Raw genomic sequence first — 27,569 nt, 5'->3', positions numbered from 1 at the left:
GGCCCCCGCTGAGAGTCTCCGGGGTCTCTCCTGTCTGACACCAGCTCTGACGACTGATCAGGCCTGTTTTACACTCCGGAGCCAGATCCCCCGCCAGGGCCAAGCCTGAATAAACTGCTTGGGTGGCTCAGCCAAAGGAAGCAGGAGGTGTGTGTGGTGTGTGTGTGGTGTGTGTGTGGGGGGGGGGGGGGTTGTGTGTGAGCAACAACATACCAGGAGGAGGGGCGTCTGTCAGGTGAGCTGGAGAGGGAGCGCCTCCGGTAGTGCGAGGATGAGCTGTGGGAGCGGGAACGGGAGCGGGACCCGCTGCTGGTCCAGAAACGCCTGCTGGGCGATTGGAGGAGGGAGGAGGGGGGGGAGACGGAGCCTCGAGAGGGGGAACAACTGGACGGTGGGGAGCAGGAGGGGGAGCAGGGGGGGCAGTCAAAAAGGAGGTCCAGAGGAGTGCCCTCCCATGGATACAGGAAGCGGCTCTCGCGGGTCTCCCCCAAATCGAGGTCGTCCTGGAAAGGCAGGATCGGGTACCCTGACTCCCCCCCCTTAGGAGTCTGAGGGGCCGCAGCCTTACTTGGTTTGGCTTCTCTCTCCTGGCCCCCCGGGATATGAAAGGCTTTTAAGGGGGGGCCAAAATGCTTGTTGAGTTCTGCTCTGATGTCCTGGTCTCGCAGGAGCTTCCGGCCGATGGCAGAGCAGTGGAGTTGGTCCCAGTCGATGGGGGCCTCCTGTGGGGGGCTCTGGGGGGTCTGTTTGAGGGTCTGCTCCTTAACATTCGCCAGGGAAGCAGATAAAGCTGATGATGGAGGAGGTGAAGATGATGAAGAGGATGGAGGCATGGCTGAGTCCTTACATTCGACACGCCCGTTCTCCACGCTGCCTGCGGGAAGCACGGGAGGCGCAGTGGGGGCACCCAAGGTGACCGCTGCTGTAGTCACGGCAACAGTGGCTGTGCCGCCGTCCTTCTTAGCGCTAGCTTGGCAATAGTCATGGTCGCTGTAGCTGCGAGGCGCCGCCCGCTTAATGCTGCGACGTTCCTCAGGGCCGCCCCCCAAAGTGTGTTGGGCGACTGAGTAGGGTGGGGCGGTGGACGCTTTGCTCAGCTGGGCATAAAGCTCAGACTGCTCAGGACCCTTCCTGGATGGGCCCCCGCTTGAGGCACCTGGGGCCGGAGCCAGAGCGCCGGGGCCCAATTCGCTCAGCCTGGCTCTTTTGCACGCCAAGGCCGATGAGGAACATGAAGACAACTTGGTTTTGAGCGATGCTTTGAAAGGATTCTCTTGACTGGCTTTGTGTGGGGGCGTGGTAGGTGGTGTCAGACCTGCAGAGGGGAGGGGGAAACACAGAGGTTGGTTGAGGGTGGGGGCAGTAAAATGCAAATGGATCATAATGCAAAACCTCCACAAATATCCCCCCTCTCCTCTCCTTCCCCTCGCCCATCCATAAACTCACAGGTCGGTTTATGGACAGTGGACACAGAAACATGGCTGATTAAAATATTCACTTTCACTTGGCCTAATCCTGATCTCTATTTTATTGCAATCTTGACAGATTAATGTAATGCTTGGTGTAACTTAATACGGTGGAGCTGTAATACGGATGACTTGCCACCCCCTTCCTCTCTGACCTTGGAAAGATCCTTTTTCATGGAAAATAAATAAATAACACAAAAGCCCGCAGAGGACAAACGTAATGCACCTGATGGAAATAATTTAAGCACATGTATCATATCTCTGCCCGCCGCACATAAATGTCTGTAATGGACGGCAGCCAATTCATCTGAATAAAACCAAAGGACCTCTTTGAACTGCCGGAACAAACGATCACTGACATGATGTCTCGCATGTGTCAAGATTATCCGGAAGCATCTCTGTGTAACAATGTAAGACATGTCTCTGAATGTTAGCATGGCTGCTGATGTCGAGGCGGGTTGTCGTTCTTCTCAGATGGCATGCCCCTACTTCCTGTGCCCCCCACCCCCCCCCCCCCCCTCCATCTTTCCCCAGCATCCTACAGATTTACAGCCAGACAGATGGCAGTTATATGGGAAGTCCTGAGATGAGCCCACTTTATAGCATTGTTAATGCACTCGCACAAACAGCCGCCGCCATTACTCTCCCCCTCTTTCCTTCTTCTTCCCCAGTCCTGTGTTCTCCACTTTTTCTGCCTGCCATCATCCCTGGATCAATCTCTATTTCTCTCTCTGCATCCTATCCTGTTTCCGCCGCGCACAGACGCAATAAATGTGCCCACACACACACAATCTCGTCACTAACAGTCTCTCACTGGAGTCAAACTCAGGCACTTTGAAACACCTACGCTCTCCCTTCTCCTTTACCTTTCTTATAATGCACATCACTCTCCCCTTGCTGGAGAATTGCACCAAATGACAGCTATTAGTATCAAATCCAGTGTTAGAGTATGCACGGGGACGACAGCTCGGCAAAGAGAGTGGGGGAGCCTGATGCATAAATATGCAAGTTTCTGAAGCCACTTGCTGTGTTTGGAATGCCTGATCCAACAGCTTATCATCCTACTTGTTATCCGGATGTGTCTGTAACGCCCTCGCTCCCCTCTCTCCCCGCTTTCTCCGAGTGATATAGACACACGTATATATGCATTATGCCAATGAGCTTTGAAAAGGAGCAGGGAGAGAGGAAGGGGAGGCTACACAATGCCTGAGGAACTTCTGTTTCACCAATGAAGCGCCATCTGTCCAGAATAATGTGCGCGTGGGGTCATAAACTAGCAGCCATTAGCGGCGGGGGTGAAATAAATCAGAATTAGATAAATATGTGCCTCTCAGTCAAACTTGCTGGTGATGGATGAGCCGCAGACACAAACACCAATCATGTCGATAAAAAAATAAAAAAACATGAAGCGAGTCAACGAGACGGAGAGGAAGGAGGAGGGTTTTTATATCGTCATTTTTTTTACTCGTCCAGCTGTAAATTGCAAGGAGACCTCGGAGCGAATAACAACTGCGTGCTTAAAGAGTTGATCCGGCGGTAAGCCATGCAAATAGCAACACACAGACCACCCAGTGCCATGAGATACAGTAATTAAAGACAACACGGCAGCACAGGGTAAATCTATTAGCTTGGCAGAGATTAGGCCACAACAGTCAGATCCCTGGGGGCCCCGCTGCCTGTTGTAGCCTTCACTGCACTCCTCTAGTGTCAGGAAACAGAGCTATGATCCTGTCCTACCAAAGCCTGGCAGCTGTTTTAGGCACAAAAAAAACGAAATTGTATGAAATAAATTCAGAAATCATTGCAGACACCTGGCTGGTCGGATTGGGAAGAGATTCAAACTCTATCAAGAAAGGTCCAAAGGTTGGTTTAGTATTAGATTTGGCTCACCCCATATCAAATGTTCCATGTAGTAACAGCTACTACTACAACTCCTCATAAAGGCATAAAATAAATGTGCTCGTGTCAGCATTTCGTGGAAAGTTCAGTGAGTTGCCGACCTGACTTGAAGGTGGAGGAGGGCACAGTGACCCAACTCTCATGTGGTTATCAGAAACACCACTATAATCTTTATTCAGATAATACCCTACATATTGTAGGTATGATACTGTAATTCTGCAAAGAGCATGTAACTCCAGACCTCAGAGCTCACTGGGATCTATATCCATCTGTCTCTGCAGCACCACACTCTAATCCCCGAGCAGGAGAGGGGCTCTGGACTAATAACTTCCCCCCGCTAATATTCAATCCGAAATTTGCTTAAAGTCAGGTGAAGGTGCTTTGTTGGCGCGTGCTTGTAAAAACCAGTGGAACAGAACGGATGCAAAGACTTGGCCACAGGTCAATAAACTCAGCCACGTGCAGTACAACAGAAAGAAATATTAACCGTGCTTGATTGCCCCAGAGCTTAAGCAGCCATACTCTTCCCCTTCTTCAGGTCTCAACAGGCCTGACCTTTGACCCCCAAAGCTTATCTGCACAAAAGGGTTAAACGGCACTTGGACCAAGGTCAGAGGGACAGAGGAGAGCTCAGGGGGTCTGATGTGCAACAATGTCCATATCACACAGGAGATAAGTAGAAGGTGCAGGGGGCACAAATGAGGTATGTATGAGGGACGTTGCCCCTGCTGGTAAATGAATACCTAAACACAAAAGGGCAGCCATTTTTGTTTCTATGCACCTTTGATCAGCTATTCTCAAACACTATGCCAACAAGTTTAGATTCAATAAAAAGTTACATGTTTCGGTCATTTACAATTACAAGAATTCACACAACCAGACATTTTTAAATCAAAATGCTACTGAACATTATAAGCTAGCTAAAGTGTCCTGAGATGCAGTAACAAGGAAAAAGAAAGACAATCTAAGCATATAAAAGCCCCAAAGCATGTGGTAAGGAAATATAACACTGAATATTTTCTGCATTTGCATTCAAGCAAAGTGTTTTGAATGTGTTGAAATGCTGACATTAGGCGCTAAAATCATCAAAAACACCAACAGATATTCGCTAAGGCAAAGAGCACAACAGAAAATCATTACACCCTCTTTTATTTATCATAATTATCTTTTCCCTATGGCTTTTTGATGAATCATAACTAAATGCCTCAAAAGGATGATGTCAATAATGATTTTGAAGAAAACCTTACACTGACTACATTTACAGAAACCCTTTGAATATACGTCCTAAAATTGGAAAGTGACTCGCCGGTCAGCTGATCTAATTGCCTGCATGTCTGGGGACCGAAGGGAAGGACGGCGCAGATCATACGGGCAAAACTGAATTACACCGCAAAACCAATTAAAACAATAACAGTGCCATTTCAATGTTCCTATGATGTGTAGGCTAAGTAAGCTGTCATTCAGAGTGCATTAGGATCTGATAGAGGAAGAGGTAAAGCGTATTAACTCTTGAGTAACAGGCGAAAGGAGGGGAGGGGTTCGCTAATAAACCCTGAGGAGATTGGAAAGCCTAATCAATACTCAGGCACATAAAAATGTTCTGCTGTGCCTTCACCTTGAACTCTGAACTGTGAAGGAACTATCAAGATCAAGTTAATCCATTACTAGCCACAACTGGGAGTTTTTTTTATTTAATAATAACTACGTGTGTTTTAAGATGATCAGAAACGTGTGCTTACCTGGGGTTCCAGCAATCTCCACACTTAATGTGCGTTCAATGGTTTTGTTCTCAAACGGTGATCCCTTGTGGTCACTGCAAGACAAAAACAAAATGGCAACACATTTTACTTCTCAGGTGAAAAAAGAGACTTTTTTTTTTTGTGTGATTTAAGAAATGGAAATGAGTCACAAATGCCTCAACTTGGATTATAGTCTGTATAATTTCCTTCCTTTTTTTCCTCTGTTGTTAGTTGTTGTTTAACCCTAGAATAATGTGGAAAAACTTCTCAAACTTACTTTGGAGACTCTGGGGTCAAAGGAAGTGGCAAGGTGGTTGGTTTGGCTGCAGAACACAAAGGAGCATGGGTAATTATTGACCTGGGTATAACACTCAAGGCAGAAGAGAACAGGTCCACATTCTGCAACAATTAATTTTAAAATGTCTTAATAAATGCAATTATTGCTAGAAAAACACCCATACCTGGTTAGAAAGTATATTTGAAATATTGTATATTTTTATAATTGACCCCGTTTTAACAATAAATTGTCTAAAGATAGACTGTCCACTCTGTGAGGCAGGATGAAGTGATGGTACATTTTTGTATCCCCACTCAGGACAACAAACATATCGGAATGGAATAAAGACATAAAGAGACGATGCCACAAACAAGACACATGACAGTGGGTGAGCCCCTCTCTGGACAAAAAATAAATCGCATGCACCAACAGCAGAGGAGGGGAAAAAAGAAGGAAGAAAGGAGAGTCAAGGAAGCTTGTGCAGTTGCCCGAGGCTCTGGCCGACTCGTGCTCCGGCTAAGGGAACGTGGCTTTAGTAGCACGACGCTAAGGAGCAGCACCCTGAGTCTAAATGTACAGCACACTCAGCTCAATCAGCCACAGAAGGGATCAAGGGTCCACTTCATGAATACAAGACGTACAGTAGCAAGACATGGCTCGCCCCTTTTCCCACCCCTTCCTTTTTGAAATTTAAATTGTAAATGCCTTCGGGACTAGCAGGAAGCAGTGGCTAGCAGGCTGTTTGTCGTCACTGTTCACGCCCCCAGAATGACTGTTAGATTCGAATTAGAGTAGGGGTTAGTTGTGAAGTCAAACTGGGAAGTGGTTAAAGCAGGAGAGGGAGAAGAGAGAGCAGAGATAAGGCCAGTGGGGGGGATGCAGTCATGATTACCTAACAACGGGAGGCCCTGGTCGTCGGGGTGCTCGCTGAGTGCCTGCCTGTGTGGGGGCACTTGCCCATGTGAGAGGCAGGGGAGGGCTGGCACTGCAATTCTATTATTTGGGATGGTAGCAGTGCTGCCCATGACATCATCATCATCAACATCATCATCATCATCATGGTCAACATCCTCCCCATAGGGCCCCTGGTTTAGCCACCCGAGCTCTAGTCCAAAGTCTAGCCCCGAGTCTGGCTGGTAAACCCAGCTCTCTAAACCTAAGGGCGGGGGTCCAACCTGGGACCCTGAGTCAGGCTCTTCAAGCTGACTTACTTCCCGCTTTCTACTATCAGCGGCTCCTCCCAACTCCTCCTCCTCCTGCACCTTTGAGGGAGCCTGCACTGGGGTCCTACCTGCTGACCTGCTCTGAATGCTGGGTAAAGGGGTGATCTGAGGTGGGGGTATGTGGATTTTATACTGAGCAGGCCTGTGTTTGGAGGTGAGCAGCTGGCTAAGCAAAGGGTGCCCCGGCTTCTCATCTCTTTTCTTAATAGTCACTGTGATGTGCCTATGGCCGGCCACGCTACTGTTTCTACGGCCTCTAGCCTGAGTGGCGCCCGCAGCCTCTCGGCAATGCTCACAGCTGTGACTCGCCTCTCGGGGAGGGAGGGAATAAGAATGCATATACCTAATAAACCTAGCCAGGCGGCCCACATCGCCTGGCGGCCTTCCTTCTTCAGCGTGCTCCTGGCAGCAGGCGGAGCTGACAGGGATAGAAGCACCCTCCGACTCCTTAACCCCGTCATCGTGAGAGCAACGCTGCCACTTCCCAGCCCCAACACCAGGCACACTACACCTGCCTGCAGCCCGGCTCTCACCTCGCTGCGGCGGCGGCTGCTGCTGCTGCTGCGGAGACGGTACGGCCGACTTCTTCTTGGAGGTGGTGGAGGAAGAGGTGGAAGAGACGGAGGAGAGGGAGGAGAACGAGGAGGTGGATGACGAGGACGGCGAAGAGGAAGAGGAAGAGGCACCGAGACCCAGGCCACCCTTCTCCCTGCTGCCCGCACCGCCCCAGGTGCTCTTGGCGTCGCTGGCTTTGGTGTGGAGCAGGATGTCATCGGTGGCGGTCAGGTACTTCAGCAGCTCCGTGCAGGGCCGCCTCACCGGGCGGTTCTGTTGGCTGGAGCCCCCCCTCGCTTTGCCATTCCAGGGGCTCTCCGTCTGCAGACAGAGATGGACAATTATTTACTTTGCTTAAAGGTCATTTATTGTGCAAAATCCACTTTTTCATGCCTTTTATACATCAACATGTGTCCCCTCTGTGTAAAGAGATTCTGGAAGTTTCAGGAAAAAAGATTCCCTCTCTTTTTGCCCTGATCCATTTATATAAAAAACCTGTCTGAAAATGAGCTGATCAGATTTTGGCCACTTTATGATGTCATAACGATTTTTTAGCTTGAGAAACCATTAGCCAATCACCAACCAAGGTAACCCCCCCCCCCCACCACCTTATCACCTGAATCTCCTCCTAGAGCACCATTGTGTTCTTTTTAACCAAATATCTCTCAGAGGGGCGTGGGGAGTGGCTCCTTATTTTCATCTAAAGTAACAGACCCAGAATCAGCACTTTTGAAACAGGGCTGAAACAGAGGGGATTATGGGATGCTGCAATGCATGATCTGTTTGGTATTTCGAGCCAAACACTTCAGAGACACGTTTGTATATATCTGAGACCTATAATATATTGGTGAAAGACAGTATTAAGGAGACCTTTAATAAAAAGTTAGCTTGTTTATGTTGTTTTTTATTTGGCACAAGAATAAAAGAGACAGAGTCAGAGAGGGGGTCTAAAGCCAGAGCACAGTGGATGCCCGACTGTCTAGGAGAAGATGTCGGGGGTGCTGTCCGCCCATCATCTTAATTGCGTGGCCCTGCGAGCACCACCGCGCCACTCTGTACGCGCACCATGTCCTCCGGGAGTACTCATTCGCTGTGCTCCAGAAATGGATGACTCAAAGGCACGGTATGAAAATAGACTATGTGAGCAAGGTTGACGCACTGCATGTGCAAACATAGTATGCGTAACACACACAAATCTGTGTCTGCCACACAATGTGATCACATACAGATGCTTATATCATTCAGAGGAATTCTAAGCACCAGGGAAAGCATAAAGCAAATAGAGCTTTTCTTCCTAAACGAGCAAATGAAGTATATGACAGTGAACATACAGATTGTCACGTTCTGACATGAAACAGATTCACATACATTATGTATTCACATGCATTGAACTTACACCGACTAAAATTGATTTTAATCAAATCCACCCCTTTGGAAAAAAATAACTTTGAGAGCCGTCTAATGAGAACATCAAGTCTGATATTTTGATCTTCTCTTCTCAAGGCATCAATCTCTCCCACAAGAGCGCCTGTCGTTTTTTTTCAACAGGCACCATACCAAGGCGGATAAGTGGTGGAGCTAATGAGACAACGGTGCCGATGCCTCGCCTGGAAAGCCCAACAGCAATCAGCCTGTTTTCATTACGGGATGCCCCCCTGGGACGGAAGACTAGAGCAGTAGTCTAACGTCTTCTAAAGGCGGCCACCAAAGCAAGAAAAAGTGGGAGATGGAGCAAGAAACCAGACAGAGCAAGAACAGAGAGAGGGATAAACAAACAAGAAATGGGAGAACAGGAGTGGAAAAGCAGCAAGGCAGTGCGTGTATTTGTGTGTGTGTGTGTGTGTGTGTGTGTGTGTGTGTGTGTGTGTGTCCCTACCTTGACGACGGCAGGTGGTGGTCTGATCCGGTGGTTGCTGCTGGCTGCATGGTTCTGTGCCTTGCCACCTGTGTATTGATTATAGCTGAGCTGGGAGTTTGCGGGTGCCAGAAGGAGCTTCTTCAGCTGCGAACGGACCCAAACAGAACAAGGGAAAGTGGTGAAGGCGGGGGAATTGAGCGTGGGTTATGCAAATTACCATTTTCTTTCAATTAGACAGCCTGCGCTTTGTAAATGTACAACCAGAAGAGACCAGTACTGCGAGATAAAATCACTGACAAGATAAGATTAGAGATATTTAAGCGGTGTTGTGGCATGTGACTGAGCCTTTGGAGTTTTGTTTTTTTCCCCTGTACAGGTGTTTTTATGTACACACAGCCAGGCCTCTCAATGTGATTGAATAAACACACACAGGCATGTGGCTAAAGGTCATTTTGGAAGGGACCGGCATGGAATATAACTGAACATAACACAAAATGTAAGGTCAAAAGCAGTTTAAACGCCCAGATGGTGTACAGAAAATACCACAAAAGGTAAGCCGACTTCTCATGTAGAAGCCCTTTGTAATGCCTGAAGAGACGACTCAGACGATATGAGATGGATTTCTTGCGCCTCTTAGTTTCATTCTGTTTGATTTCAGGTCCTGTGGCACTGCGTCAACCGGAGTTGGCCCCACCACAGTGTTAATATCATTGAAATGGCACCACAAAAGCACTGTTATGTAATTATCACTGAGCGGCAAACACACTGATCCATTTCCTTTCCTCCTCAATGCATCTGCATAACATCCATTTGACCGTAATTAGAGTTGTTAGTTGAAATTAATTGTAATATTAAAGTTATGCTGATAAATGTGCTGGTATTTGTATTTCATACACGTGTACTTTGATCTGTTTCATAATTGTTAGTGTGATGGAGACTATGTAGTTCTCCTGTTTGAAGTGTTTGTTTTGTGTGTTCCTGCCAAGGGACTGCAAATGGAAATGAGCTAATAGCTAAATGTAGCATTAATCATCTCTATTTCCTTTTAGATTATTGTATTTTTATGCGTGGCCCTTGTTTAATGGAGATATAAATAATACAAATCTGCGTCTCTGCACACTCTCACTACACATGCAGGGAACATACTGTGGCAAATGTGGCGAGTGTGGATTGGGCAGAGCCAGAAACAGAAGTCTGACAGACTAACTAACGGCCATTTTTCTGGTGCCCAGGCTTGTTAAAGAGTCTTATCTGGTGTCTGCCATGGACTGGCACAAAAAAGCAACAGTTTGTGCGGGATTGGGGGTCATGTCTTTTATGAGTTGACCCGGGAGTGGTGCTGATGGGAGTCTCTGGGGGAGCTGCTGGTCTTACCAGGGAAGGCTCCTCGGGCTCTGGGGTGCGTGGCGAGCCGTCGGGGGAGGAGGGACAGCTCCGGTCACTGGCATTGGTCACGTCCCCATCTGCCAGGGCCTCAAACGAAGGCAATCCGTCCTCATCCACCGGGATGCTGTCCAGGGTCTCTGTAAGCACTGCCAGCAAGTTGGCCTCATTTTCTTCATCTATCTTCTTGAGGGGGAGGGGAAGGGGGTAGACAGAAAAATAGAGAGACAAGAAAAATAGGACATTTTAGTCAGGAGAAGTAGCATCTCTTTTTTTTTTGTATCTTCTTGCAGGGAAGTTAAGGCGGCGGATGCATGCAGGCTCTCATTGTTAATAGAGTGGGAAGATTTTTCTCTCGATTTTTTGCAGCAGCAGAGCAGGCGCTATTTTGGCAGCCTTTTAAAAACAAATTCTCTCCCTGTGCAACTGAGTCAAGCCTGTCACTCATATTTTAAGCATGCAGCTTACTGGACCAAAATAATATCTCCCGCAAGAAACCCATTACCAGGGCTGACAAGTAGCAAGTATCTAGGGAAGACAGGAATGGGTCGGGGTGCGTCGCAGCATGCAGGGGTGTGGGGGTAAAAGAAACAATGAGCGGAAGTCCTCTTCCTCTCTCTCCCCACAGAATTGGGACGATCGGCTTGCCGACAAGATGTTTGCGAGCAATCCTCAGATAAGGCGTATTACCACACGCTAACGCTAAATAAATGCGATATATTTCAAATGTTGGCATGACAACTGATGCTCACAATGGGCGGGGAGTTGCCATCAACATTTCATGAAAAATAAAGCTTGTTCTTGTTCACTCTGTTCCTCTTTGATGTACCAGAGGAGTTGTGAGTTGTGTGCTGCATCTGGCTGTTTATGGTGGAGATTATAACAGTGTGAGAAATGAAGAGACAGACAGATGAATTTAAGGAGATGGAAAGTGAGAGTTAAGGAGATGTGAGCTGCCAACTATTGACATCGGAGGTTTGCTTGGGATAACAACTACGCATGTTTGTAGAGAAATAAACACGAAATGACAGAAAAGATATTTAAAGTGAGAGGAACGCAGCTTTTTTAAGTGTGTGTGATTGTGATTTAGCCTTTGCACAGTGACAAGAGGAACTGTTAGTTCCAGGGCCATAAAAGCCCGGGGGACTTTAAGACAGCGGAAAGATAAACAGCGTCGTCACCTCGGGAGGTTCTGTGGCCAGCCCAACAAGAACAAATCCCTTTATGCACACGGCGGGATTATCATCGCTCTGAGACGGCGTGTGGCCTTCATTATGCCGAAGGGGCCACCAACCCCTCAGATACCAGCACAAAATCCCAGAAGACCCTGAGCCCCACATGCACAACAATAACCCACCCACTTGTGTCTGTCTACCACACTGATTCAACATAATTACACACCCACCACGGATGGCAATTCAGGAGCAGGTCTGGATTTACCAATGAGATAGTGGACATTTAAATGCCCCCCCTCCCCTCTAATTTTCATTTATAGATGACACAGATATAAGACGTTCAGTTAGCTAGCTAACAGTGAGGAAAACGCTAATCTGATGTTCATTGAGTAGATTTTCTCCTAACAACATGAGCACTCAGTCATTATTAAAAAATGATAAAGGGGACATATTTCACAGAGATAACACGACGTTGACTGGGGCCATAGCGCATTGGCAGGCAAATGCCTTGCAGGAAATTGCTCTGTATGAGGTGGCATGCTGTTTAATTACTTGCAAGAAGCTTCAAATCCACTGTGCTGGAACCCTATGCTCCTGAAATGCTTCCCATTTTCAGCATCCAGAGTTATTACCTGAGCACTAAGCGGGTAGGTATTACCGCTGATAAAGCCGCAGCCTTTTCTTAGCCCAAACATATATCCTTCCATGGGAAATTGAAAGCAGGTTCATTTCAGATTATCACAAATGAGTCTTTAATGAGCCAGCCATCTGTTTTGGTCCAAATATCCAAGCAATGCTGTTTTAGGGTGGGGCTGTATTCACCTCTTTAGAGTCGGACAGAACCTGAACACGGTGCAGAAAGTGCAGTCTGTGCCACAGTGAGGCACTAGTTTCATTAAAAGTTGAGAGGGCTGTGCAAGCTTCATTATGTCATGGTTTGGAAAGGATTGGGGCATTTCTGAGGCTGTGGCAGGCTTAAATGTAGCGATTTCAATCACGTTTCTAAAACCACCACCAATTGGCAAGCTCCCACAGGCACACTGTATCCCCGGAGATAACCCAGAAGGGACTCTCATATTCTGAAAGAGACACTTGTAAAACCCTGAGTCGTGACGATCATACTGCAGCCGCTGCTGTGGCTCTAGTGGAGGCACTCGTCGGCCAAGTGGGGATTTGAGAAACTGGGGTAAGGAGCAAACCTCAGTGATGGTTTCTGCCATGGAGAGAGCATGATCTAATACTCCGGTCCAGGAGGGCGAGCTTTTCCACGCCAGCTTAAGGACCATACCTAGCAGAGTTTCAGTCAATCTACTACCAATGACTCACTTGAACCTTGTATATTTATACACAACATCTCCGTCTGGGTGTATTCAGGAGCGATGGCACCCAAAGGGGGGTGACGGCGGAATAACCTGGCAACCTGCTGACCGCCATGTCCACTTATATTGATTACTACAGCGGCTGCTGAGAGGAAAAGAGGGCAGGAGTAACAAAGGGAGAGGAGAGAAATTGTCTCGGTGGGAGCACTTTCTCGCCCATCCCACTTAATGGACCTCACCGAATTAAAGAGATCTTAACAATCCTGGGCTAATTGTGGGATCACAATATATTAACCCCGCTTCAATTCTAAAGGGTGCCATTTTGTGGCTGTTTTATTCCAAATGCTTCAATTAGCCGTAAAACATGCTGGCAGGTGCTGGCCGAGCTGCTCTCCCCCCTCCTTCACCCCAGCCTCCCGTGTCAGAGAAAAGAAAGCCAACTCCAGTTGTTCATTATTAGGTGAGGCCCTTTTGTTATCAGGCAGGCTGTCTTTGAGGTTGTCCTTGCCTTTAACTCTTTTATTGAGTTCCACAGCACAGCATTGTGTTCCAGGAGATACTATTCACACAGCTGATAACGGTGCAGGTGAAGGTGCTGTTTTGAACAAACACCTACTTCTGAACACAGGGGCAAATAGGCAAATTAAATCTGCTAATTGCTTCTTGAGGATTCAAAGCTCCTGAGCAAGTTTGCAAAGGATCACATTTTAACGAGCTTTTCGGGGCAATGCATCATTTACATGTTAAAAGGAACCAAATGTGTTGTGAAATTGCCAAAATGATAGACCCGATCACTGAATAACACCGAGATGAAGTTTCAACAGACTAAACAGCCCCGCCGTTATCTTCAAATGAGAGGCAGAACATGTGACAGACACTCTGGGTAGATAAAATGTTTCCCATTAAATGGGTCATCTGGTATTTAAAGTACTGTTTATTCTCACTGTCTCCTTTTTGCTCACTCTTCCCTTCTCTCTTTCTGCAGATAGAGAAATAGCATCCAGTTACTTCAGACAGAAAACATTCTTAATAAATTGGCCCCCAAATTGCGTGGCGGGGTTAAATCTGTGCCTTGACAATTTAATTGCGTTGCTTCAACTCAATCTTTTATTTCTTTCTCCCTCTGCTCTCTGCTTGTCAGATTGAAAAAACATTCCCTTGGATTAGGTTAAGCGACGAGCTAGACCGTCTAATCATGGCACAATCAGAAATTGTGGGGTGTATATGTGCGTTTGGCGAGAAGGGCGGGGGTGGGGGCGGTATCGAGTCGTCACATCTTGCCAAGAAAAGCAGCCTTGGATTTGATAAACAAATAATGTCATTCTGTGTTATTACCCCCGGCCCCCAGATTTCAGAGGAAATAAATCAACGTCAGCCTTGCCGTTAAGGCGTTAGTGAGGCCCGACACGTCGGCCAGTCACACAGGCACAACATATGGCAGCAGAGGAGGAGGGAGGAAGGGGAGGCAGGGAGGGTGAGGTACGGCACGATGCTCGGCAGAGAGACAAATCATGGCAGCCGCCAGAGACGTCTGGTCATTTAGCATGAGCTTACTGAGATGGAGAGAGGGTGATTATGGCCTATACGGAGCGATGAAGCCATACATAACACTGTTAACTCCCTCCGTGTGTGTGTGTGGTGTGTGTGTGAGGCCGCTCTGACGATGTTCCAAATCATAAAACTAAATGTTAAACCTCCATTCTGGTCAGCCTGTGATTGGCTCATAATACACAGAAACAAATGGACGGTCCTGTAGTTTTCCATCTGACTACAGAGTCAATAGAGCATCTTGTTATTCTGAAACAATTTCCCAAGCAAATGATCTAGATATGGATGCCAACACGATCCTCTGTCACTCTTCTTTTATCACCATATATATCGTGGCTTATCGTGATGGTTTTGCGCTGTAAATTGCTAAATCGCAGCCTCTAAATGCACACAAGAGTCCAGTTCAAGCACCAAGCTGCTGATTTCAGGATTCTCAATCCGAGTTAGCTATAACATCATGTAGTAATCTCTCGCCCTGGCAGGAATTCACTATTCTGTGCCTCCGTTTAAACCAAAATGGCAGCTCTTTGGATGAAGAAGAAGTGCTGTTGCTGAAGCTGACTGTTTACATGCCAGATGTCTGTCTGAGTTAGGAAGGCAATGCGAGTTATACATCAGCGAGGAAACGGTTCGACCCATCAACGGCGACCAGGATGCGTGTGTGTGTGCAGAGATGATGCATCTCCAGGGAACCATTTGAGACTGTTAGAGCACTATCAGATGAGCTGATGGGGGGGGGAGAGAAGAGGAGATATCCGTGCGTGTGTGTGTGTGTCACTGAGCCAAAGAGAGGAAGAGAACTGTTGTTACACATCCTGACACAGGCCAGATCCGATTGAGACACGTACCCAGGGGATGTAAGCGGCGCTGTTCTTTTCTGGCTCTATGTGGAGAAATCCTTTGACTGGGGGTGAAGCTAACCACCTGAACTCTGTCACACATCTGCAGAGATCAGTGGCACAGATTCAGACACACCCGGCCCTATCTGTCTTACTTTGGGTCAAAAATCATTCTGTTGTGATATCGTAGTAAAAGCACACACAACTCAGAAGATTTGCAATGGATCCAGAGATCAAACACCTGGAGATACATCTAGAAATCTGCCTTTTTTTAACAATCCAACACCACATTTGAATTAATAATAAGCCTCACTGTGCTGAAGAGACCATGATCGTTCTTCCAATTCAAGTTTAAGAGATTCAAAGGTCTCTTGGCCATGTGCACAAAATCTACAGAGCTGTTATTGGCAATACAAATTAAAGTTCCAGGCCTCGCCTACAGTTTAACATACAGTAAAGTTAAGACATAGAGAAATAAGGTAGTAAAACAGTGCAATAAAAACGAGTTTAAGTGATATAATTGTGCAAGGAAATGCAATAATATATGTACATAATTAAATGAAATACTGTACGTAAGAATAAATACTTTGACGCCTGACAGCATTGCTTTCCTAACTTCTTTAAACAAGAAAAACTAAACAAAAAAAGGATATTAATGTACTGAACTTTCCTTATTCAAACAATGGTATCTGATATCAGATTGGCCCATTATCTCAAAACCTGATCCAGCTGTTTAAGTCAATATCAGACTGGTAACCAATATAAGTATTAAGCAATTCATTAACAACAGATCGCCATTGAGACGTCATGACTACATTTGCATCCAAAGCCAGCCACAAATGTATGTGTAAATATATACATGTATGTATTGTGACACAACTATCCAAATAACCGATCTTGAGCCCCCCCCCATGTAAAGTCCTGCTCCAAGCTGCTGTTGTTTTCCTTCTACTGCCGTCCAACAGATGGTCCAAGCAGCGTTTGCTAACACCACAGAATCACACACTATCATAATGATTGGACGCTCTCTCTTTTGTTTTGGCAGGGTCTCCCCAATCGGCTTGGCACGAGGAAACTCTGATTGCTGTGATTGCTCTGACGGCCGCAGCAGGGGGGGGGAGGAAAACAGAGATTTGGGTCCTCAAGAATATTCAGCTCGATGCAGCGATGGCATGAGGAATGGTGCTACCCTCTGCTTTTTTCACCTAATGGCATGCAAATAGCTATTTGCTTAAGTCGGCAGCTCTAAATGTGCACCACTAAGCAAGAGGCCTTTGAACATACTGTTACACTGTTGATAATGTGCTGGAGGAACAAAGGGAGGGGAGAGAGACACACAATAGGAGCATGGAGACTGTTTCCAATGTCCATCTTGTTAAATGGACACAGCCACATTTCCTGGCTGGAATGCAAGTCTGCCAGCAGCAGTGAAGCGTAGCTGTCCATAAAACAATTACACACACACACTCTGGTCACTTTTGGTTTTGACATTTACATATATTTGCGTGGCGAGCAGAATGGACCAGAACTTCTTGTTTTCCACAACGTTATTATCCAGTGCTGACACCACCTTTAACACAACCGCACACAGACACACACACGCGCACACCTGCACACAAATGCAGCTCCTGACCTTTCAGGCCCTGCCAAGCCCATGGAGGGTTTGCAGTGTTTCATTTGTCACCGTAATGTCTTCCTAGGAAGGATGCCAGCGCAGAGAGAGCCAAGGTACAGTGGACAACATATAGTGGTCTACATCTATTCAAACAAAAGGTGTGTTCCTGTGTCATTGTCTCGTTCTACATCTTTTGCGTCTATGTGCATATGACGGAGGAAAGCAATAAAACAAATTTATGGTAATTGAAATGGCAGAATCTTTTGGGGGAAATGCAGTCAATTTGATTCTGCGGCAAAAAAAGGTCACCCTATTCAATTTGCACTCAATGCCATACGTGGCGCGTCGGGGAAACACCTGAAAGCAAACGATCTTATCAGAGCCTCACAGGCTTCACCACTTACCCACTGCATAAAAGCTATTTGCTGATTACTAAATAAACGCATTATCTTTTACCTTGACTTCTGTGCGAGTGCCTTTTCGCTCCTGGATCCAGGTAGGAGGCTGCCACTGTCGTGTGCATGCCTCTTATCCATGAATGACTTTGTGAGCATCGGAGCAGTTTTTTTCATGCGCACTTTCAAGTGCCATATGTGTATGGGCCGCACGTGCAGTAGCAGTGGTCAAACACGAAGGACTTCACAAGCCTTTGCATGGTGTGTGAGTGGTTACGATGGGGGGGGGGGGGGGAAGCGCCTCTCTTTACAAGTAAAGAAATGAAAACACATCAAAGAAATGGTGCACCTAAGTCGATACAATCTCAACTTGTTGACGTGAGGCAGGCCATGAGAAAAGGATAAAGGGGGCATGAAAGCTCTTCGAATCTCTCTTTGTAGCATCAACATCGAATGTTGAGCTGTATTTCATCTTAATCTAGGATCTTTTCTCTGTGGAATACTGATCTTGTTGCCTTTAGTTGAGATAGGCTTTCCTTTCAAAGCTTACGTTTAGCCGAGCATGGCCACCCCACCTGCACACATTACCAGACTGTGAACTGTCTGCCAAACGCAGAATGATCAATGGCCGCTGACCACTTGATGACAAGCATCCAACACTTGAAATCCCTTTCCAATTTGCCCATCAAGTTATTATACGACGCTGCGCGCACAGCCATGTGAAAAGAGGTTTGGCTGGCCACAGTACAAAATTGTCTTCTGGAACGAGTAACAAGCAGACAATTTTAGAGCTGTTGACTTCCTGGGGTCAACAGCTCTGTGATGGCAGACAAACGCAGGAGATTTATCCTGGATACACCACTTCACAAAGCACATATTTCTCAATTCACCTGATATAAAACATGCCAATCATTGTGTTTAGCAAGTATTTGGGTATAAAACCAAAGCATTTTTTAGCAACCCACATCCATATCCATCTTCCACATTGCCATTTCCTTCTGGTATACTTTTTTTTATATATTTCAATAATAATATATTTCATACATGCAGGTTTTTGTTTTACAACTGTTGGAGTGGAGGGAATATTTTCTATCTGCAGTGACCACGTGTCTGTAAAAACTTCTGCTTTCAGTTGAGACCCAGGAGCTACTGATTGGGCAGCTAGTGAGTCATCCAAGCATCCAGTCACTCATGCATCAGCAGCAGAGCCTCTTGAACTATTTGAGGCCTGTGCAGACTTAAATGCTTCAAGGGGGAAATAAGCTGAAGCTATAAGCATGCAGTGCACATCATAAAGCTTAGTTAGAATGGGGAGGGGGTTTTCTTTCTGCATGGATGGGAAAGCTCTTAAAAATAGACTCTCAACCAGGGAAAACTAGTCCTTCACATGTACAGTACAAGACTTCGGTGAGCACGGCCCAAGAATGTGTTGATAAATGACCTTAATTATAACACTCATAACACTGTTGATGGATTATATAATCCAAGAGAAGCATCATGGCGGTGTTTGACCAACATGTCATCAGTTAATCAGAGCTAATTGGATAAGTGGGTTTAAATCAGGTGATCTGTTTCTTCTTAACCTTTCTGCACTTCATGATGTCACTGTCAGGTAAAGCTACAGGTGCAACAAAACACACCTCTAACCACAACAAATCCTAAAAAAAATGCTACACCTCTGACCAGAGAGGGCAGTGAAACCCTTCCGTTCAGTCTTAAAAATGTACAGCTTTTATAATAACTTTTAAAAATAATAAATAATAAAAAGACATCATTTAGCATCTTAATTATTGTTCAACAACACATTTCTCTGGAAGCTGTGACACAAACACAGAGAGATTGACAGACGATGGCAGACTACCAGAGCAGAAGGGCTGGCAAGGTTTACTGCCACTGCTGGGGCGAGCTGGCACTGAACACACACACACACTCTCACGCAAACACACACACACCTGGGATCGATTGGCCTTTCCTGGACAGGGGAAGCAGCCTATCGCCCAAGACTGATAGCACTTCAGCATGAATCATGGCCCTCGCTGTATTTCTCCGTCGAGGAATCCCCTTATCGTCTGTTATTCATACCTTTCTCTAACTACCGGCTATCACTTTCATCCTTTTCATTGTCACCGTTTGATCCATTTTATTTCATCTCTATGCAAACACCATCTTCCTCTTTCTGTTGCACGAGGAGTATGAAAGCATTCTAGGAATCCTCTGTACCTCCCTCCCTTCTCCAAAGTGAACACTATTAAATAATACAAGGCAGGTTGGTCATATCTCACGGCATCGCTGCAACATGTTGCCGTGTGTGTGTGAGAGTCGGGATGGGAGGGGGGGGGTGGATTATTGGCTTAGTGTTTTGGCCAGGTTTAAGTGAAACAGCCCTGAAAGGCTCTTAGCGGAGATTACCCCAGGTACTAAAAATAGTCATTCCCTCCCAACACACACACACAGAACCGAAAGTGATGACAGTGTTGTGTCTGGCCAGAAAAAGACCACTATCTGATCCTGGTGTCGGGCGTCTCTATTACACACAAAAAACACACACACACACGTACATGCATGCACACGCACACATCGGTGGCTCCAGTGTGATGAGAGAGATCCACTGGGGGGGGGGGGGGGGGCCGGGGATCAGCTGGGGCAGGAACACCAAACCATGCCTCAATCAGCGGCCCCCGGCCCACTGGGAGTGTGTGTGTGAGAGAGAGAGAGAGAGAGAGAGAGAGAGAGAGAGAGAGAGAGAGAGAGAGAGAGACAGAGAGAGAGACAGAGAGAGACAGACACAGAGACAGAGAGAAGAGGAGAGCGAGAGAGCAGAGATGATAGGAGAGAGAGAGAGAGCGAGAGAGAGAGATCAGTATCCTGAGCTGAGGGAGATGAGATAAGGAGTAGAAGGAGTGATGTCAGCCACTTCAGACCAAAATATTCTCCCTTTCTCTTTTTCAAAATATTCCCTGAGGGGAGCCTTAATTTTTTTTTGGCCATATCCAACCCCCCCCTGCTCACCATCCCTTTACCCCCCCCTTTGTTGGAGGCAAGAATATATTTGTTTAGCCAGTGCAGCTCCAACTTCCCATCAGCCGGGAACAAATGCTTTTGCCTTGGGTAGCGAAAAGACAGAGGGAGAACGGAGGGGAAAAAGAAGAGGGGGGAGAGCAGAGGCCCCCCGGTGTTGCAGGGCGGCGGGTTGAGAGCTCTTGTTGTGTGAGTGGATCTGACAGACGCTCCGAGATGACACAAGCTCGGACAGCCTAAGTCTGCATCTGTGTACTATACGTCTGCGCTGCCTCTCATTTGTGTGTATCTTGAAACAGCATCGCCGCGGGTCTGAGAGCGCTTTGCCTTCACTTCGACAGTGATGGAGGATTGCTTCTATCAGACAGTGCAAACAATGTATCAGCACAGGAAAACTGAAGGGAACTCGAGAGGAGGGGGTAGTATGGTGTATTCTAATAAGACTCACTTGAAAAAAATCATATTATACAGTGGAATATGATAATTCATACACCCTTTGCTGGAGCGGTGAACTGGTGCGGGTGGTGTACTCTCAAATGTCAGCATAAATTTGCAAAATAAACGCATCCGGCATTCAGCAGGGAGTAGAAACAGGGACAATAAGGGTCTCTGCTGTGTGTGTGTGTGGGCGTGACACTCCTTCTCAGAGGGTCTGTGTGACTTTGTGCGCACTTCTGCTTTAGCCAACAAGTGACTGAGGGAGGGAGGGGCTGCTTGAGGAAAAAGCATTCCATCACAACATGTTTTATCAAAGCCCGCTAAAGATGACCCAATCAATCTAATCTGCCTTTACTTAGCAATAAGCGCCTGAGCATCTGTCTGAAAATGCTTAAACAAAGCGGCATAACGCTTCACAAATTCTGATGCCATCACACGCCCCATTCCGTTGGAGGAATATCAAGAGTTTGCATGACCGACATATGTGCGCTCACGTGCGTTGTAATATCCGAGTAATGCTTTAAGCCTTGGCATCTTATTTTACTACCTGCAAAGCCCACAACCTTTTACTTCCAATCCGTGAGCTTTGATTTGAGCTGGCACTAGTCCAAGCATTCCCTGGTCTCCACATTTATCTCTTTCACTACCCATCTGTCCTTGTGTCTGTGTGTCTGTCTTGTCATCTGTTGGCCTTTTCCGTCCATCTCTGTGCCTCCCTTTGTCTCTCTCTTCTCTATCTGCCCTTGTCCCCTTGTCCCACCTGTCCGTCTGTCATCGGCGTATCTCACGACAGGACAGGTACAGCTGCGATAAAATGTCAGTAGGTAAAGCGAGTGCCAATTGTCTTGCATAATCACGTAGTCTGTAAACCTTTGAGGTTAGGTGCATCCCAGTGCAAGAGCCACACATGAAGCTATAACCACATTTCTGTCAATCAAACGGCGTCATGAAAGCTGAGAGGAGTCCTGCGATTAAAAAGACCGTGGGTCACGCTTCCGTGCTGTTATCTTTGGCAGTACATTGGGAACTTATTGCAGTAACCACCCCTTAACAACTGCAGCCCAAAATAGACTGTGGACTTTCACGGTCGGCCCGTTCTGAAGGGGTGTCAAATGCACTGTGCCAGGAGCGATAGCGGCTATGTGTGTGTGTGTGTGTGTGTGTGTGTGTGTGTGTGTGTGTGTGTGTGTGTGTGTGCGCGTGCGTGTGCGTGTGCGTGTGTGTGTGTTACAAAAGGGGGGAAGGGGGCACATGGTTCTCCAAATTTCGTGTCAGGGACAGTTGGGACAGTGGCAGGGAATGGAGCAAAAGGCCAGCCAGGGGACAGCTTGTGATCCCGGACCGTATGTTGCTTACAGAACAGAACACACACATACACAGATAGAAACATGGGCCTGTTTGCACCCATACACACACGTACACTGCCCAAACACGGTGTAAACTGTTTTTATTGAACCTTTAAACAGACTTTTTCGGATGTGAGAACGGTGTTTCTGATCCCTACTGTACTGTATAACCAAGGAAAAGTCACTCATTTGCTACCGTGTGTGACATGGAGCTCTACCCTGAATAAAAGCCCAAATCCAAGAAAAACAGAAGCGGTTTGTCTTTCCTTCTAAGCTGCAAATCATTTCAACAGTTGACGTACTTCAGCAAACAAAGGCTGGTTCAAACTTCCAGGGAGCGTGTTGTTTGATGGGGACTTTGTTAAGAGAGAGGCCTCAGCGTGACAGCTGCACCCAGCTGTTCCACATGTAAGTCAGGGCAGCCTTGATCATCTGCTACCTGCTTTTTCTTAACACGCTCACACGCTGATTTGTTAAGTGGATGTATATGCATGAGTTGAAGGGAAAATGCAAGAAAACAAAGAATGCACTCGCAGGCTTTTAAATCTGGCTGGTTATTAACACGTTCTCTAATCTTCAACTTTTGATTGGATGCTTCTCTGCCCTGTGGAGAGGCCAATCAGGGGGGCGCAGGAAGTACAGCTGCAGCCCCAGCTTTCTGATCCTTGCAGAGCGGCAAACTTTCCCCTGTCAGATTAAGTAGGATTAGCCGGGACCTGCCGTATGATGAACTGAGCACTTCATATGGTGACTAGAAACTTTCCAAAGATGGAAGAAAAAAAAAATCCCCGGTCAGGGAAATGTGTTACTCGCTTTGAAAAGCTTGATTAGAAGCCTTTCCAAACCATCAGCATAATACAATATCTGCTAGCCTGTTCAGTGTGTGAAAACATCACCCGCTCACTGCTATGTACAGTATTCCTGTGGATGCTGAATGTGCATGAGAGTGTGCACGTGCCGGCTCATAAACACAAACTCCCCCACGGCTTCTTGATCTGAGCTCGTCCCCTCATCAGCGTCCACAATGTGTGCTAAGTTCCAGTGTGTTTTCAAATCACACACACATACATAATCACATGCATACACTATCAATGGTATTTTTATCCATCCCCAGAGCCACTCTCATATCACTCTCAGACGACAGAGGAGCCTCGGTCACACCAGCTAGTACTTAAGGCACCCTTTACCGTGTGTGTGTGTGTGTGTGTGTGTGTGTGTGTGTGTGTGTGTGTGTGTGTGTGTGTGTGTGTGTGTGTGTGTGGTGGTCCATAGAGGTACAATGCGTGGTGATTTAAAGAGACTTGGTAAAATGTGGCTGTGGGAGGAGGTCAAACGTGGAAATAATTTAGACTGTTATCAACTGTTGCCTGCAAGACCACTAAGGAGGAACACACACCCAAGACAAGAGACCCTGAAAACGTGACTACATGTCAGGGCATTCGACTAACACACACTTCTCAGACAGGGTTTTTCCTCCAGAGGCGAGGCTAAAGCATCCAATCTCAGTCTTTCTTGTCTATCTCTGGCACTGATAAAGGTTTATAATGAAATGGGGACTGCAACTCAGTCCCAAGACCGATGGCTTTATGGCCCTGGCCAGATCATCACCCTCTGTGGACTTCGTTTGTCATCGCGTGAGGACAGAAAGACAGTCAGATGGGAGGGATAGGAGGAGACAGGGAGAAAGAAAAAAAAGCCAGATAGATTAAAGTTTTACACTCCAACCTTTGAGAAGCGTTTTGCAACACAGCCGCCGTGTACAGAGTTTACTACTGGAGCGCTCTCTCAGATGTGTGCCGTTTCTGGGCTGAAATAAACGCTCAGAGTTTTGATAAGATAGGCTACAGTCGCGGCCAGGATGCAAACAAGGAGACAAAGGTCCTCCTGGGCGTATCGTTATTTTTGTTATCTCCCCCGTTTGTACTTGGGAGCAATGTTGAAGCATGTTTGTAAACTGGCAACACTTGTGCATTTTGTTTGGCTCGCATTCAAGAATGTGTTCGCTCAGGCGTGTTATTATTCCAGCTCACTGCTGACCCCTGGGAGAGCATGTAATGAAATCACTGTGGATGCAAAGATGTTCCATACCACCTTATAGCCTGGAAAACAGCACCGCCATGTCATACATACTGATGAAGGTGATGAATAAGAAATTATATAGAAAGGAAAACTACTGTAAGCTTTACTTACCTCAAAAAGATTGGACGCATCGTTGCCATACTGGGTGGAAATAATCTCTGATTGGTCGCTGTACCATTTGAGGCCGCCCAGGAAGCTGTCTGCATCCAAGTCACTGACATCCAGCTCTGAGAGGTCCAGCTCGGGGAGGTCCGGGCAGAAAGGCTGGTCTTCACCAACCAAGGCAGCACACTGGAGGAAAAACAACAGCAACAATGATCGTCAGAAAGGAAATCTCTTTTATATGCAAATCAGCGTGCGGAATTATTTGTGCCAAGTTTGAAAACAATGGCTGAATCCAAATCTGGACAGGAGTCAAAAGCCTTTTAGAGTGAGCAACAGGAAATTCAAACACAAAGCATGACCAGCAAATTAAGTAATTCATGTCTGCCAGTTGATGACTTTTATTACAATAACTCTATTGATTATGATCAGTTCTGCAGGTCCACTCATTTTGCACAGCAACCTGTTTCCGCTCAGCTCCTATTAACCCAACCCCCCCCCCCCCACCCACCCCACCACCACTGGTGCTGGCCTGCTGCTACTAAACGCTGCCTGTTGACATTTTGCTATTCACCAGCTACTTTTATGTAATCTAGCCAATGTGTACTGTATGTAGCAGCTGTTCCTGCATCTCCCCCACACTAATCATCAGCTCTGGCTGCAAGTGGGATGAGAAATCAACAGTGATGTGACAAGGTGTTTCAGCGGAGGGGAACAAGCAACAAGTCTAAGCTAATTTTGCTAGATTAAATGGCATATTTACCATCCTTTTTTCTGGATGTTACAGCCGTTTCCAGTCAATTTATACTCATTATTATACAAAGTAAGCAACCACAAGGAAGGAAACCATGAGCAGCACACTTTAATATCTAGTCAGTGATCATTAAAAGGCAGAAAGTCAGGCATGTTTACACTCTGTAACTGTGCACATGCAAATCCAAGCCTAAGAAAACATCTTTAAGGCTGTATGATAAGAAACACACTCCTAATTGTTGTTGACAAGACGTCATGCACGCTACAGGATGGCCTTAAGACAGACACGAGAGATATCCCCGGGCAGAGCCGGTGGGTGTTTGGCCGCAGACTGAGAGCCGGGTTCGGCTCAGGGCAGAGCTGAGGATCGGATCCTGTGCCAAGCAGGAAAAAGCGGCCAGACACCGGAGTCACAGTTCATCTGTCGTCGGATTCGCACCAACACGAATACACGATGACTTCGATGATGAGACAAATCCGATATGCTGCACAGAGCGAGGGGAACGATTCACTGCGTTTTAGGCTCCCCCTGTGATGATCCAGTGTGACAGGGCACGGCATGGAAAATATGAGATGATACTCAGAGGCTGGACGTCCTATGCCCAATTATCTATTGGACTTCTTGCTCGGACTAATGAAACAGCGCCGCCAGACAGCGCGCACCACAGCGCTCCATGATTTACGCTGTATCGCACATAAGAGCACCTGCTAGGTGAAGATTATTAGAGGAAGCATACTGACGACCTGGAAGACACATCTCGCGGGGGTTTTAATAAGAGTCGACATGCACACATTTCACAGAATGAGTCGAGAAAGAAGCTCCAAGAAACAAGTGCATTATTTGGGTTAACTACACGGGAGACTCTCCTGAAGTCTACCTGGCTACAGTGACAGAGTGAGTGCCCCGGTGATTAAAGTACAAAGAAGCGAGTCTGAATGAAAAGCAATCACAAAAAAAACTGTCCGGAATAACACATCCTTATTTTGATGCAATAAAGGCAGTTTTTCATATTTTCATTACGCAGCATAGAACACATATGCAAGCAGGCTGCAGTCACATCGTGTAGTGACAGAGAAAGCCTCACTAATGGAGACTTCTAAACCCAATTATAGCCAGGTAGACCTGAATGTCCACAACAAGCTGCACGGAATAAGTATCCGTTTGATGTGCCTTTTCTGAATGCACTTAAGTCATGGGAAAGGTAAAGCAAGATTCAAAAGACGACAGCTGCTAATTACTTGGATGAAACGAGAAAATACGCAGCAGGTAAAAGGAAATTCACGCAGACATAAAACGATGAAGTGTGGCTGGATGTTGCTCTCCAGCCAGCCGGGATGTTGGCACACAAACGTGCCCGGTTCCGTTACTGTTATGATTCTCCTGCGCAATGCCAGATAGTCCTCAGTGTGCACAACCTTTGCTCCTGCCTTTGAACAAAATAACATGCCCTATCCCGACACAGCACGTCAAAGGGGTTTCGTATCTTCGGTGGATTTCATGCCTCAGCGAAATACCTGACTTTGAGACATTTCAGTCATTTCGGCATGAAAAGCTTCTCGGCACCGGAACGCGTACAGTCCGCGGCTGGAAGCAGATCCGCAAGCTTCAAGCTCTCAGCTCCGACTGAGCACAGATCCTACGAGAGAGGCAGGTCCCGAGCCTGTGCATGCATTACAACTACACCTTTAACTGAGGAGTAAAGGGAGACTCCGCACACTTGTCATATATTCCGGTGTTGTATATCCCCGCATCCTCAACTGTGTCCAGACGCGAAATTCACCGGCACGCCACTGCCAACAGCAGCAGCAGCAGCGAGAGAATATGTGAAGATCACTGTGTCTGTAGCCAGTGCTGTCCAACGGGTCCAGCGGGAAAAAAGAAAGTCCACAGGGCTAGAAAAGATGATACAAGTCGGATTTTTTTTAGATGCGCTCACCTCTAATTCTCTCCACACAGAGTCCTGGTTACACCTGTCCCACGCCATCCAGCCACTGAATGACGGTCCGAAAAAGAAAAAAAGAAGAAAAAAAAGAAAAAAGAAAGAAATCAAGTAAAAAAGAAATCCACACGCGCTTCCCACTCGCTCTCACACAGGCTACTGCTGCCCCTCGCCGAGAATGAACCGAGGGCACCTGTCTTACAACTGCTTTCCATCACATGACAAAGCTATTAAAAGTAGGCAGGGGAGTGACTCCGGCTCCACACTACTCGCCAGTGACGCGCACAGAGCAGGCGGGGTCTGCCTGCGCACATAGTAAAATCCTCTCCGTGCACTGCAAGAAATGTCCAACCTAAAACCACAGCATGCTTTAACTATCCATACAATCATCACATATGTATATTCATAAAGTAAGTGACCATGTTGCGCGTAGACATTATTTTCGGGAAATGTAACGAAGAAATAGACTGCTTTTTTGTTTAATTCTAGTAAGTTATTAGATATTTGTTTCATGAAATTCTCTCAGAATCAAGATTTGAGTTGAAACAAGCACATGATTTCAGTTTTTTATGTAAAAATGTTTAAGAAATATGTATAAAATC

The 27,569-nt window shown here is 46.6% G+C and overlaps 1 protein-coding gene across 3 annotated transcripts in view; it reads right to left on the bottom strand.

The window, feature by feature from the left end:
* Positions 1-27,349, bottom strand: part of ppargc1a (peroxisome proliferator-activated receptor gamma, coactivator 1 alpha) — a 37,141-nt gene extending 9,792 nt beyond the window's left edge. The window contains exons 1-8 of one of the 3 annotated variants that reach the window (XM_034136563.1): positions 26,965-27,349; positions 24,284-24,463; positions 10,392-10,586; positions 9,036-9,161; positions 6,274-7,480; positions 5,382-5,427; positions 5,105-5,178; positions 214-1,315 (exon numbers count right to left, since the gene is read on the bottom strand). In XM_034136563.1, the coding sequence (XP_033992454.1) occupies positions 214-1,315; positions 5,105-5,178; positions 5,382-5,427; positions 6,274-7,480; positions 9,036-9,161; positions 10,392-10,586; positions 24,284-24,463; positions 26,965-27,012 (2,978 nt within the window). In that variant the 5' untranslated portion in view covers positions 27,013-27,349. The remainder of the gene's footprint in view (positions 1-213; positions 1,316-5,104; positions 5,179-5,381; positions 5,428-6,273; positions 7,481-9,035; positions 9,162-10,391; positions 10,587-24,283; positions 24,464-26,964) is intronic. The other 2 variants (XM_034136564.1, XM_034136565.1) reach the window with 2 other exon arrangements.
* Positions 27,350-27,569: the final 220 nt, after the last annotated feature.

Source organism: Trematomus bernacchii, unplaced genomic scaffold (genome assembly GCF_902827165.1).
Source record: "Trematomus bernacchii unplaced genomic scaffold, fTreBer1.1, whole genome shotgun sequence".
NCBI classification, from domain to species: Eukaryota; Metazoa; Chordata; class Actinopteri; order Perciformes; family Nototheniidae; genus Trematomus; species Trematomus bernacchii.
Note: the sequence above shows the minus strand (reverse complement) of the source record. Positions and strands in the feature narration are given on the sequence as shown.